At 43.1% G+C, this 14,461-nt stretch overlaps 1 protein-coding gene across 1 annotated transcript in view; it reads right to left on the reverse strand.

Annotated features, from left to right (window-relative positions):
• SNX5 (sorting nexin 5) overlaps positions 1 to 14,461 on the reverse strand; it is a 27,710-nt gene continuing 13,249 nt past the window's right edge. The window contains exons 5-14 of the mRNA XM_049870016.1: positions 13,145 to 13,266; positions 11,450 to 11,573; positions 10,653 to 10,748; positions 9,701 to 9,806; positions 9,538 to 9,613; positions 7,491 to 7,530; positions 7,313 to 7,399; positions 6,110 to 6,269; positions 2,591 to 2,676; positions 1 to 814 (exon numbers count right to left, since the gene is read on the reverse strand). Of these exons, the coding sequence (XP_049725973.1) occupies positions 764 to 814; positions 2,591 to 2,676; positions 6,110 to 6,269; positions 7,313 to 7,399; positions 7,491 to 7,530; positions 9,538 to 9,613; positions 9,701 to 9,806; positions 10,653 to 10,748; positions 11,450 to 11,573; positions 13,145 to 13,266 (948 nt within the window). The 3' untranslated portion in view covers positions 1 to 763. The remainder of the gene's footprint in view (positions 815 to 2,590; positions 2,677 to 6,109; positions 6,270 to 7,312; positions 7,400 to 7,490; positions 7,531 to 9,537; positions 9,614 to 9,700; positions 9,807 to 10,652; positions 10,749 to 11,449; positions 11,574 to 13,144; positions 13,267 to 14,461) is intronic.

The raw sequence follows: 14,461 nt of genomic DNA on the forward strand, positions 1-14,461 counted from the left end.
TGTTTTCCACAAAAACACTCCACAAGGTAGCATGATTCACTATTTTATTATACACTTTGTAAAAAACAAAAGCCAAACATTCACATACCCCTCACTACTGGTGAGGGAGGGCTCCCCCGTTCTTACGTAGATCTGGTTGTTTTCTACTGCAGGACACATACTCGTCACTAGGCCCTTAGATACTTCTCTCCCCTCAAATATTTATTTATATCCCGACAACAAAAACGGAGTTGCAAAAGGTGTATAAAGATAAATGAGATGTCTTGCTCTTGTTATAGTGCAAACACTTGCGATGCCTAAAGAACCATGAGATCCCCAGGGAGAAAAAACGCCTGATAAAGGAATGGAATGTCTGTTACCTGTATTGAGTAGCTGAATAGTTCCTCGTAACTGACTCCTACCCTAAAATATTGTTTGTGGGGACAAGGACCCATGGAAGAGTGAGACAAACACGTGCCAGGCTATTTCTTATACTTGTTTCCAGAAGACAAATTACAGGAGAATCCAGTATTTAGATTCTGCCCACTTTGAGGTATTAAATGCACAAGGAAAAGGTTAGTTATGTCCAAGTAACATGCGATAAAAATAGTTTTAAACGAACATGGTTAAGTGTTAAGATTTTTAGAAATCAAAATATTTATTCTTATCATTTTAAACTGAAGTCAAAAAGCTAATAAATCTTCGGGGCTAATGATTTAAGTGCAAGTGATCCTGGCTTTCACATTCGTTCTGTTTCCTCTACTTCATCCAGAATGAAGGCAGGTCAGTTGTTCTTGAACAAGTCAATGCAGCTTTGCAAGAGGGAGACATTGTTCTGGAAGAAAAGCAGAAGTCAAGGTCGACCAATAAATCTTCTAGGTCTAAGGTATGCTATATACCTGTAAGAATTAAATCCACTGACTAACTTTTCACAAAAGAAAATTCAAAGTCAGCCAAAATGGGCTGGCGCTTTTCTTCATTAACTCCTCCCTGAACAACTGCCCATCTCAATTCCATGTTGGAGAGTTCATCTCCCTCCAGGGGTACTGGGCTGCTGGCTGGGAGAGCCTCAAAGCTCAAGGGCTAGTGGGCTCTCTGCAGCACTTCTGCTCCCACCACCTATTTGCTCCTGAATGCTTACTCTAAATCCCTAACTTAGGCATTAGATAAATGAGTTGTTCCTATCAACTTGAAGGCCTTGGAAAGACTGACACAACATTGCTAAAAAATAGTTACAAAGTCTGCAAAGATTATTTCATAAATGTCCAAGTTACCATTTGAAGAAATTCAGAAAACTTTTAACACCCAGAACGTTATACATGTGATTTATGCAAGAATGATACTCCAATTTAAGAGGTCATTCACAATAGGATTTGGACCTAACGAAGAGGCAACTGAATAAACACAGATACGATGTTGTAGTCAGAGACCCTGGGTGGTACAAATGGTTAATACGCTCAGTTGTTGAATTGAAATAAGAGGTCCGAGTCCATCCAGAAGAGCCCCAGAAGAAAGATCTGGCCATCTACTTGTGAAAGCCTTATGGAGCGCATTCTACTCTGACCACTCGGGTCACCACGAGACAAAGTCAACTCCACAGCAGCTTTTGCTTCTTAATGTTGTAGTTAAAATAAAGAGTTTCAAAATCTGTAAGACTGTTACTAGTTTTCTTGCTTTAACCAATGTCAGATTTGGTGGCCAGTGTCACTCCCTCCCAAGAGGGCTCGGCTGCCTCCCCCTGCAGGCTCTGGGCTGACCCAGTTGCCTGCCCCACAGTACAGGGCTTCGGCTGGTTGCCAGAACCACCCAGGGAGCCTTAACTTTGATGCCTGGGGACCACCCACAAACCCTGATGCAACACGTCTGGGCACAACTTTCTTTTCCAAAGCTCTCCCAGCAGACTACAGTGTGGACTCAGCACTGACCATTGCTCTGCCATCTCTGCTGAAGGGACGCCAGACACTGTATATATATAACAGGAGAACACAAGTTTGCTTTCCTTTCTAAAGCAAGAAGGAATTCACATCAGAAGACACTTAGCAAACCAGAATTTTTTCTAAAATAATTTTCCATGAAAACTCCAGGTACTGAAGAACTTACAATGGTATGGTGGGTATGTTCAGACCATGGCCCGTAAGGCCTCTGGTGCAGGGGGCAAGACAGCCTGCTCTATTCAAAATCAGTGCTTCCTCAAGATGTTGGGCGGGGGGGAGGGGGGTTCCGGCTTACAAAACCCACTGCAGACGAGATGATTCCAACTCATGGTGACCCCTTGTGTTACAAAGTAGAACTGCTCCACAGGATTTTCTGCACTGCAATCTTGATGGAAGCAGACTGCCAGGCTTTTCTCCCATGGCACTGCTGGGTGGATTCGAACTGCTAACCTTTATGTTAGTAACCCAGCGCAAGCTGCTTGTGCCACCCAGTAATGTTAGTTAATCTTACAAGTAACTCATAAAACGCCAACCAGTGGCTCCATACACTAGGAGTAAAGCCACAAGACAAATCCCATCTGCATGACAGCACTGACACTGTGAATTGGGAAAAAGTTTGAAAAACAAACCAACCTCTTAAAAAATGTTGTTGGCTTAATTTAAAAGAGAACACTTACCTTGGCATGCTTTATTTCCAGTTCAGACATTTCAATCAGATTCTTCCTAAAGGCTGCCACTCGCTTTCGTTTGAAATTGATCAGCTCTATACGAAGAGAGAAAACATTCAAGTTTAGCAAAAGGGCAACAATTCACCCTCAGCCAGGCACACTTGCACCAATAGCTTTTTTTTCTCGTGGATTGTTTTTAAATGCAGTCAACACCAAAACTCTTAACGGCAAAGGACATTATTGGACAAGAAAAAAATAGGGGACACGGAACATCTATTCTACTGACATGTAAGAATTCCTTAATTTTTCTTACGTATGTGTACAGCAATGTCACACTTAACATCACACTAGACATAAAGTAATTATTCTGTCACGGAAAGCCTCATCAGCTTTGCTGCGGACATGACCTGTAGGGCGTGTTGCCTGTACCTCTAGCGTCCTATTGCTGCCACCAGAATTCAGGATTAATAACTCATTGGAAGAAGACCTGGAGGCTCAATGTTAAGCTCTCAGATAATAAACGAAAGGGTGGTGGTTTGAACCCACTCAGCAGCTGTGGGAGAAAAACCAAGCCATCTGCTCCTGTAAAGATTACAGACCAGGAATCCCTATGGGGCAGTTCCACTCTGTCACATGGAGTCGCTATGAATTGGAATTGATTCAACAACACCCAATAACCTACTGGAAATTAAAGTAAGCCCAAGAATATGTACTTAGTCTCTCTAATGCTTTCTATAAACCTGTGAAATTAAGCTCTCTGCCTTGCGGCACACACACCATCCTTTGTGGCATTCCTGTTCAACTCTGTCAGAGCTAGCTACAAATCTGAGGAAAAATGGGACCCAAGAACACATCAATCCCAGTACTACAGAATACTGCACACCAAGAACTTAGGGAAAAACAGCAGGTAGTAAAAACAGGCCTAAACTGACAGCAAGTTAAGCTTTGTGGTTCTCTTTAATCCTCTCTCTAAGATTCTTAGAACCATATAGCCAATACGATAATCAAAAATTTCAACTTTTTTGAAAGTGCATACTTTTACCTGTAACGAATTTAAATTCACTGTTTAAAAAAAGGAGGGGGCCCTCAGTGCCCCAGCTGAGAACAACCTACAGGTTCAATTTGAGGGAGTGAGGGAGACCAATTACCTAGGACATGATTTGGCTCAAAATTCTGCCCGACAGAGGTGCTTCATTTTGCAAGATGACAAACCAATCCAATCAGATATTCTCTTAGGAAACATTCCAATCTGGGCTTCTCCCCTGAGCTACAGACTGTTAGCTATCTGTGTTCTCTATTCCAATATGAAGATCCACAAGGGAAGGAGCTTCATCTCTAGCTTGTTAGCCACAGTCCAAACCAGAGCCTGGCATACAGTAAATGTTGAATGAAAAAGGGGAGGGGCAGGAATTGTTTCACGGACAGGTGCCACATGAAGGAGGTTCCTTTGAAAGAATTCAGAAGGTAGAGCCATGTGAGCAGGTCTGCATGGCATCTGTGGTGTTTCAATAAAAAGCAGCTCTGTGCCTTAGAGTTAAGGCATCACAGTCCTGGACAGACATAAGGCAAGACAACGGACTACAACTCTAGGAAGTCTACCAGACAGACCAAGCAGCTTCAACCATGTCACTGAACAGACCACTACTATTGTCAGCACACTTCCAGACATGTCTGCACCTCTCAACCACAGGGAAAACTCACAGTTCTGAGAAAATGAAGTCCTACAAGGGAGACAGAGACTTCTCATGGAAACCTGAATGGGGAGGTAGTGAGCACGGCAAGTCCAACGTCCCACTCTAAGTACATTCACATTCTGGATGACACTTCACCTTTCTGCTCTGACGTGATCCCTGTATAGTCCCTGAGAACCCCAGGGCAGTGAGATCCTCTTGAGAAAAAACTACGTATTACATCTGTGTTCAATGGAAACAGCAAGTCATCTCCCAGTGAAGTTAGGCTTTATTTTAAAAAGACTCCCTGCTCTGAAATGGAGAAGGGATGAAAGAACCCTGTGGACTCGGATTGGGAGTTACCACAGCATGGACTCCTGCTGTCTGAAAGGTGCGTGCGTCTGTGTATAGTTGTTTCTGTGCACACACCCGTAAGTGCACTAGCTCTGCCCACTGAAAGGGCCCAGAAGTGAGGATGCTCCGAGAGCAATGACCACACCTGGCTCCCAGATCTCGGTTACTATTTCCTAGTAAAAGCGACCAGGGCTCTTTGGAAGAATGGCTAATTCCAGTGCTGGCACAGAGAAGGTTTAAGATGAGCACCAAACATCTAACTGTTCCCAAAAGATGGGGGCATGTCACAAGGACGTGCCAGCTTACAGGTGTCCCTACTGGCAAAGCCCCTGGGCACTCTGAACACCAAAATAAGTTAAGGACTGTAATGAACTCTAAAGCATTTTTAAAAAGAGGGGCAGGGGAGGGGGAAATCCATGACTAATAAAGAAATGCAGGAGGATATGAGGCTCTTGCTTACAGTACAGTGTGGTTTGGGGAAGGAATGCTGGTGTTGGGGAGGGAAGGGAGAGAAGGAATTGCCATCCTGCAGCCATCACATAAGGACTGGTTCAGGTAAGAATCACCAATATATGCTAAACCCTAAACCTAGGGAAAAAATTTGATAAGGAACAGGTATTTGAATGGTCTTTAAGTGTCTCAGGACACCATTTCAGGACATGCTATTGGTAGGGACCAGTCCCTGGAGGATATCATGCTTGGTAAAGTAAGAGGGTCAGCAAAAAAGAGGAAGATCTAGGATAGGATGGATTGACACAGTGGCTGCAACAGTGGGCTCAAACATAACAATTGTGAGGATGGCCCAGGATTGGGCAGCGTTTCATTCTATTGAACACAGGGTCACTACGAGTCGGAACCAACTCGACGGCACATAACAAGTGTCTCCCTACAGACTGCTAATTAGTGGCATGGAAAAAAGAGCAGCAGTTCTACCACAGAGAAACCAAACATCTTGATTGAGTAATCAAAGCTAACACTACAAATGAGGACAAGGTGGGCACAGCAAGCCCCCTGACGTGATACACCACGGAGGGCGCTGCTAACATCGTATTCTCTCTGGGAAAGGAATGCATAACCAGAAACAGACTAGTCGAAAACAAATAACATAATTAAAAAAAACACCATGCTTAAAAAAAAAAAAAAAGCCTGAGAGATTGTTCCGTGTTGAAAGTGGCTAAAAACACATGACACCTGAATGGAAAACTAGCCTGGGTCTTATACTGAAAGACATTATTGGGATAAGCAAGAAAATGTGACTACAGACAGCAGATTGGACTGTATCACGGTTAAGTTCATCAAAGCTGGTAACTGTCCTGTGGGTATGTAAGAGAACGACTTACTCGAGCAGGAAAAAGTCCATGTGGCCAAGTGACAAAGCAAATGAGGCCAAGTCTCGCCACCTAGGTAAGTCCAGTAAAGGATCTACAGTGTTCATTATTTTTGCAACTTTTCCTAACTGCAATCTTAGATTATTTCCGAATAAAAAAGAGTGTCCCTGCTCTACCTTCTTTTGCGGATTCAGAAAGCTGTTCAAATTTCTGGCAGCATTCCTGCTGGTGTGCCTCTGCCAGCTTGACGTCTTTGCTTTTTAACCGGGCCTTATCCAAAGCTTTGTTTGAGTTCTCATAGTCAATGAGGGCTTTGGTGCGTCTGTATAAGAGATCCTGAGAAGAAAATTAACAGGCACGACAAGGTAGTTAATCTATCCCGGAAAATCTTCAGAGACCAAAACAGAGTAATAAAAATGTCTAAGCTACTAAAAAACAAACAGAGTATCTCCTTTTCCCATTAACTGCCTGCAATATTACATAGCAAAAATCTAATCCAACTCTATCTCCCCACCCATTAATTTTCTGAATCAAGATTCGGCTGGGACAAGCAACTCAAAACAGCCCTGTTGAGAGCTTTTTCGAATCCTTTATATAAATCAGATTAAACCCAACAGAGTGCAAATGAAAGGACCTTTTCTCTAATTGATTCCGTTTATTTCAACAGCTGAAGGCAATTTCAGGAGACCAATCACTGTTTATCAAAACAGATGTGCCTTTACTGCTGGGAGAGTCAAGGGGTCTGTTGCCAGGAGGCACTGGGAAATGAGGTAGCAGGGAGCGTTCACATAATCCCACCCTGCAAATCCTGCTTCCAGGAATCTATCCTGAGGATCTAATCTGAAATAAAGATCCTGTGCCACCATACAGCAAAGAAAGTAGACACTACCTCAGTCCCTAAAATGGGTAGTTATGAGACACGTATTAAATGGGTTACGCAATTTTAAAACCTTACGTTTTTATGGTGAGCTTTTAACTCCATGGAAATTAAAAACAGACTTTAGGTGGCAAAAATGCTCATTTTGATGTTTTATGACTCATATAATTCTATAGCTATACCTGAAATTCCATAAAAATCCACAAACTCAGAACTTCTAGTCCTTTGTGCGTGTTCTTCCGACATCCTGCGTCCAGGGACCTGTGGTGCACCCCTGGTCCGCCTATTCAGCAATGCCTCTACAGAGCTCTCAGCAATACCAACTTCAACGATATCGCAAAAGAAGGCACGTCATTATGCAAACAATTCTAGTAAGTGCCTATGTCCAGAGTATAAATCGAAGTTAACTTCCCTTCTGAACAGAGAAGACCTAATCAGTCCTCCTTGGGCTGTGGCAGGATGGTCCTGCACGGCTGATGATTTCAACAAACCCTCGTCTTACCTTAGCGGCCTCTATGTTGAGCATGTAGTACCGCAGGAGCTCTGTCAGCTTCAAGTCTTCGTCTGATGAGACTCGGCTCTCTACTTTCTATTAAAAAAAGGAAAGGTCACAGTCGAAGCAGAAATCTACACATTATATTTACTGTGAAGACAAAAAAAAAAAAAAAAAAAATCCTTACCCTAAGTTTCTCAAATAGCTCTGCAACCTTCAAAAGGTACCTGAAAATAGACATTTTAAGGTCTTAAATCATCTATGAAACATGATCTTAACCAACACTCTAAGGCATAAATGGGCAAGCTTGGTGAGTCCTAGTAACACCTTTGCTGCTTTAGGCAAAGCACTGTTTTCAATGAAATTGGCCCAAACTAGTAGAGAACATGGTTGCACACTTCAGCCCACTGGCAGTGCCACACACAGGAGCACCGGCCTCCTGTGGTGTTCCCTCAGGCATTCCGCTGTGTAAAACCTGTGCCTGAAGATGGCCTTATCTAATGCCAGAGCTGTTAACTATAGTCAGGTTCTAATGAGGCATCACCACACCTCAACCAGAAATATCCAGGACAGAGAAAATGTCATACACTTACAAAGTAACTGTCCACCTATAGAGGGCACAAATAGCCTACAAACTTAGGTCTTACACACTAAGGGTATGCAAGAGTTGAGTGCCGGAGACTACCGCCACAGGTGATAAGCCTGTACTATACAGCAGAAGTGAAACCATGTGTTATTACTTGTCGTTTGCCATTAAGTCAATTCTGACTCACAGTGACCTTTAGACAGAGTGGAATTGCTGATGTCAGATGGATCCTGGCTGAAAGCAGAGAATACCAGAAAGATGTTTACCTGTGTTTTATTGACTATGCAAAGGCATTTGACTATGTGGATCGTAACAAATCATGGATACATTACAGACAACGGGAATTCCAGGACACTTAATTGTGCTCAAGAGGAATCTGTACGTGGATCAAGAGGCAGTCATTCGGACAGAACAAGGGGATACTATGTGGTTTAAAATCAGGAAAGGTGTGCGTCAGAGTTGTATCCTTTCACCAAAACCAAACCCACTGCCATCGAGTCGATTCCAACTCATGGTGACCCTATGGGACAGAGTAGAACTGCCCCCATAGTTTCCAAGGAGTGTCTGGCGGATTCAAACCGCCAACCTCCTGGTTAGCAGCCGCAGCACTTAACCACTATGCCACCAGGGTTTCCGGACATCCTTTCTCCGTACCTATTCAATCTGTATGCTGAGCAAATAATCAGAGACGCTGGGCTATGTGAAGAACAGGGCATCAGGATTGGAGGAAGACTCATTAACAATCTGCGTTATGCAGATGACAACCTTGCTTGCTGAAAGTGAAGGGTGCTTGAAGCACTTCCTGATGAAAATCAAAGACCACAGCCTTCAGTATGGATTACACCTCAACATAATGAAAACAAAAATTCTCACAACTGGACCAATAAAGCAACATCATGATGAACGAAAAAAAAAATTGGGGTTGCCAAGGATTTCATTTTACTTGTATCCACAGTCAACAGTCAACACCCATGGAAGCAGCAGTCAAGAAAAACAAAGATGCACTGCAGTGGGCAAATCAGCTGCAAAAAAACTTCTTTTAAGTGTTGAAAAGCAGACGTCACCTTGAGGACTAAGGTGCCTCTGACCCAAGCCATGGTGTTTTTCAGTCTTCAATATGCATGTGAAAGCTGGCCATGAATATGGAACTAAGAAGAACTGAGCCTCTGAAATGTGGTGTTGCAGAAGAACACTGAATATACCACGGACTGTCAGAGAAGGAACAAATCTGTCTTCGAAGAAGTACAGCCAGAATGCTCCTTAGAAGCAAGGATGGCGAGACCATTTCTTACATACTTTGGACAAGTTATCACGAGAGATCAGTTCCTGGAGAAGGACATCATGCTTGGTAAAGTAGACGGTCAGGGAAGAAGAGGAGGACCCTCAATGAGACGGACTGACACAGTGGCTACAACAATGGGCTCAAGCATAGCAACAACCGAGCAGTGTCTCCTTCTGTTGTGCATAGGGTCGCTGTGAGTCAGAACCAACTCTACAGCACCTAACAAGAACTGCTCTGCAGGGTTTTCTAGGCTGAAGTCTTTACAGGAAATCACCAGGTTTCTTCTCCCTTTTAGTGGCCGGTGGGTTTGAACTACCGATCTTTTAGTTAGCATCTAGGTGCAATGTTTTTCCAACAGAAACTTACTTTTTGATGACTGTGGGTTCTTCTAAAGCCAGGCTATGCAGGCAGGCTGCAGTGTGGATATAATCATCCGCGACACCTGCAGAAACAAGGACAGCCCTTTTCACGTCAACACAGCCAGCACGTTAGCCACGCTGCAAGGAGCTAGTAGGTGAGCGGTATTTACTTTTATGAGATCTGGTCATTTTGTCAGCTTTTGTACACGAATCCTTGATTCTATTATAATAGTTAATAAGAAAATTCTTCTCTTGCTCAAAAAAGTCATCCACCTCCTAAAAGGGAAGAATAAAGAGATTTAAGAACCAGAAGTTTCAAGAATGTGAATTATATTTTGTGCAACAAATTTTATGGCAAATAAGCTCTAGAGACCAAAAGAAATGCAAAATGATAAGATGCCATTTTACACCACAGACTAGCACATACCAAGGGCCGGCAGGGATGCGGGAGGAGTCCCGTATCCTGTAGACGGCAGGGTCAACAGGGAGAACAATCTGGCAATGCCCAGGAAAGCTCTAGGCTGCAGAAACTCTTCTGCTACACAAACGACTCTGCCTGGTGCAGGACTGCTACCCTGTCTTATACACACGTGTGCTGTGTGTGCATGTGGCTGGGAGGCAATGCTGCCATCTGGTAAGCAATGACCACAGATGCTACACATACACACCCCAGAATGGCACCCATCTTACTGTGCCAAGGACATAGTACATTCTCGGAGTACTCACCAGTAGTTAACTTTCCCAGAGTCCCCAAATGCCCTCCCTACTCAGATCATATACATTCTGGGGGTTCCTTATTCAAGCCTCAGGTAGCAAAATCAGATAGTTAACTGTAAAAGTAGCTTACTTAAAAAAAAAAAGAGAAGGAGGAGTGAATAAATCCTGCCCACGATGATAATGTGAGATCTGCATACTCATTTCATGTTGTAGAACAGCACTGTCCTACAGAAATGTGAGCCATGTGTGCAATTTAAAATGTTTCTGGTAGACACGTTATCATAAAAAGCATGGGAAATTATTATTACTGTTTTATTTATCTAATTGACATATACAAAACACAATCATTTCAACATTTATTCACACCAAGTCAAAAATTTTCTAAAACAGCTAAAAGCCACTTACCTTAACGCCTGAAAAAAGGACTTCATCAGCACTTTTCACCACACTTTTGAAAAAGCCACCAAACATCTCTTTGGTATTTTTCCGCCTAACACTTAGCTGAAGGAAGAATTCCAGAAAGGTAGTTTATGGTATACATTATTCTTCCAGGTTCACATTTAAAAATGTCTGAATACATTCCAAGTAACACTTTTTACTAGTATAGGCCCATGTATAAGATACCGCTGATACTGTCTTACCCACCAAACTTAAAACTACCTAATAAACCATCAAACCTGAACACAGTTCACCTCACTGTAAAATTTTAACGTAAGAGGTGTTCTGAAGACTATCCAGTCACTGAATTTCCAGTGGCTTTTAAATCTCTGGTTGAACTAATAACATTTCCATTGGATTAGAAAACAATGAGAAAATTTCTGAGTTAATAAGGCTTGTCTTAAACATAGTAAGCAGCAAAAAACATAAAAAAATAAACAGCATTCAAGTCTCATTTCAGTAAAAAAAAAAAAAAAAAAAAACAGGAAGAAAACAAACCAATTTAAGGTCTTCCTAATGATCTGAAACTTAAACTGAGAGAAGCCTAGTCTCTAAAAGGGGAAAAAACATCAAAATTTTCTTTAGTTTTATAAAAATGCCTCACGACGATGGACCTTTGAGGGGGAGTGTCTAACCAGCTTTCCACTGTGCTGACACGAAATTCAGAATGTTCAAGTAGTTTGGAAAACTACACCAAGTACGTATGTGACGTACAGCCTTATAAATGTTAACTGAATCGCAGAAACAGAGTAAAAACGCCTTACGTCTTGATCATATTCCAGGAAGACATGAAAGTTGCGATCTTTATTGAGAACAGGGTGTGAAGAAAGCCGCTGAAGAAAGACTTCATGGGAGGATACAGTCTTCTTAAAAACAGCGAGATATTCACTGAAAAAGACGGATGGCATTCAGTTGGCATCGCTCAGATCCCCGACAAACACTGCTCCTGGCTCACTCTATTGTCCTACTCATGCCACTAAGTCAAATACTGGCACAGGACAAAAAGGCATTTTGGCCTAAGTTTCTGTCTAGTTAGGTAATGCCATTTTGGAATCTGCAGAATGAACAGAGATGGAGGGGAAAGTGACGTTATGACTGTGTTTGACGGATCGAGTTTGAGACACCTCAATCCACACAATCACTGTTTATCTGGCAGCCAGAACACGATTCTGACAAGAAACATTCTTTTTCTTTAAAACAATGAAACCCCTTCAACTCTGCAGCCAGCGTGAGCATAATAAACCTGAGAGTCAGCAGAAATCATAAAACAGCTTAATCTTCTTCTATACCTTACCAACTGCTTTCAACACCCGACACACGGATGTTTAGTCTGCTGTGTTTAGCGCTCCACCCCAGAGCCTGGCCACGATGGCACTAAGTGTGCGCAGACTGACTCCATGGTAGTCTGCTTTGTTTAGTGCTCCACCCCCAGAGCCTGGCCACAACGGCACTAAGCGTGCGCAGACTGACTCCATGGTAGTCTGCTTTGTTTAGCGCTCCACCCCCAGAGCCTGGCCACGACGGCACTAAGTGTGCACAGACTGACTCCGTGGTAGTCTCCTGTGTTTAGCGCTCCACCCCCAGAGCCTGGCCACAACGGCACTAAGCGTGCGCAGACTGACTCCATGGTAGTCTGCTTTGTTTAGCGCTCCACCCCCAGAGCCTGGCCACGACGGCACTAAGTGTGCACAGACTGACTCCGTGGTAGTCTCCTGTGTTTAGCGCTCCACCCCCAGAGCCTGGCCACAACGGCACTAAGTGTGCGCAGACTGACTCTGTGGTAGTCTGCTGTGTTTAGCGCTCCACCCCCAGAGCCTGGCCACGACAGCACTAAGTGTGCGCAGACTGACTCTGTCGTAGTCTCCCCTGTTTAGCGCTCTATTCCCAGAGCCTGGCCACAACGGCACTAAGTGTGTGCTGGAGATGTGGGAGCGCTGCCCTAAGTAATGTGGGCTGGGCCAGGGCACTGAACTCAAATACACTGATGGAGAGAGGTAAGTGTGACGCTTTTGAGCCAAAGTAACAAAGTGCAAGGGTGGTTTCAAACTTTCAAAAATTCAGAATCTAGAGCAAACAATTTAACGAGGGAAGGTATACAATATTTTCTTTGTAATCTTGCCATGGTGTTGTAACGGGCAGCGTAAGACATCAAGTCTGGTTTGATTTAGAGAAGAGAGAAATACTAGCTGAAGAACACCTGGTACATGGTTTTCAGTTCACTTAATGCAAACCTCCAAATACAACACAGACTAATAGCCTGTCCAGTGTCAACGGCCCCCAGGGAATCAGCGTTTAAGGTACAAAGGCCATGTGCAACATTCTGCAAAAAGGCTTTAGGCAACTAATTAAAAGCCGTACATTAACAAAACCAGCTGTCAGGTTCTTCTACTTATTTCTGTACACATAACCACTGTTCCCTGCTTTTCAAGAGATGCAACCCATTAAGGAAACCCACTTACGCTTCCAGTTCTTGCTTCATTTTGGCAAATTCTTCTTTGGTCATAGATCCTTCACCCTCTCCAAGTTTCTGCATCTTCTCTCGAGGGCCATCAAAGTCAGGTTTTGTGGGAGCAGGCGGAATCTGCAGCAGAGGCAAGTGGCCTGTGAGCATTCCTGCCCTGGTAGTAACATTCTAGCTAGACGGCCAACTCAGCGGGGCTGTCTGAGTCAGCCTCCTGTTTTTCTATTAATCCAATTAATTTTCATTTAATTAAAAAGACGTGGCCTCCCCTTTTAACTGGGCACTCACTTTGCACACAAGTACTTCTTCAGTTCACTCATTATAGCCAATTAGTAGGGCACAACAGTTTTTATCCTGTTTCAGTTTACACCCAGAATAATCAAAGATTATAAATTCTCCAGACTTCAAATTTTTTTAAACTTCCAGAGGATAATCAAAAGATTCTAGTTTTAAGTGAACAGAACATTTCTAAATACAAGCCTGTAAGCACTAATGTCATTCAGTTATTAGGAATCCTCAATCAGGCAGATTCTTTAGTCATCCTGGCAAGAAAAGCCATGCCTAACTCGTCTTTAAAATCAGTTTAAGTCTCTGCTTCTGTAACCAAGAATTAAATCTCAATGATTGACAGGGATGGGGGAAGAGGAAATTCACTCTCTGGACAGTAGACACTTGTAATTTTTGGTGACGGGAAAAGTTAACACCAAATGAGGGTGAAGCGTGCACAGCTTGACGAAGGTAAACAATGTCACTAAAATGTACACACGAAAAAAGGACCTGTTGGCAATTGCTACTATCTGTAACTTTGAAACAGAGAAAACAACAAAAAAATATATATGTGCACGTGTATATATATGTATGCAGGCATATAAACAACAACAAAAAAAACCCAAACCCACTGCCACCGAGTTGACTTCCAACTTATAGTGACCCCAGTAAGACAGAGTGTAAACCCTGGTGGTGTAGTGGTTAAGAGCTAGGGCTGCTAACCAAAAGGTTAGCAGTTCAAATCTGACATGCGCTCCCTGGAAACTCTATGGGGCAGTTCTACTCTGTCCTATATGGCCTCTATGAGTTGCAATCAACTCGATGGGCAACGGGTTTGGTAATGGGTTTATAAGACAGAATACAACTGCCCAAGGAACAGCTGGTAGATTCAAACTGCCAACCTTTTGGTTAACCACTGTGCCACCAGGGTTCCCTATAGGTGTATGTGCATATGCATACATACATGCAGGCAAGTGACTACATGTGCATGTATTCATATATATGTATGGTTACAGATGTTTCTTAGACATGACCACATACACTGAGG

Source organism: Elephas maximus, chromosome 25 (assembly GCF_024166365.1).
Source record: "Elephas maximus indicus isolate mEleMax1 chromosome 25, mEleMax1 primary haplotype, whole genome shotgun sequence".
NCBI classification, from domain to species: Eukaryota; Metazoa; Chordata; class Mammalia; order Proboscidea; family Elephantidae; genus Elephas; species Elephas maximus.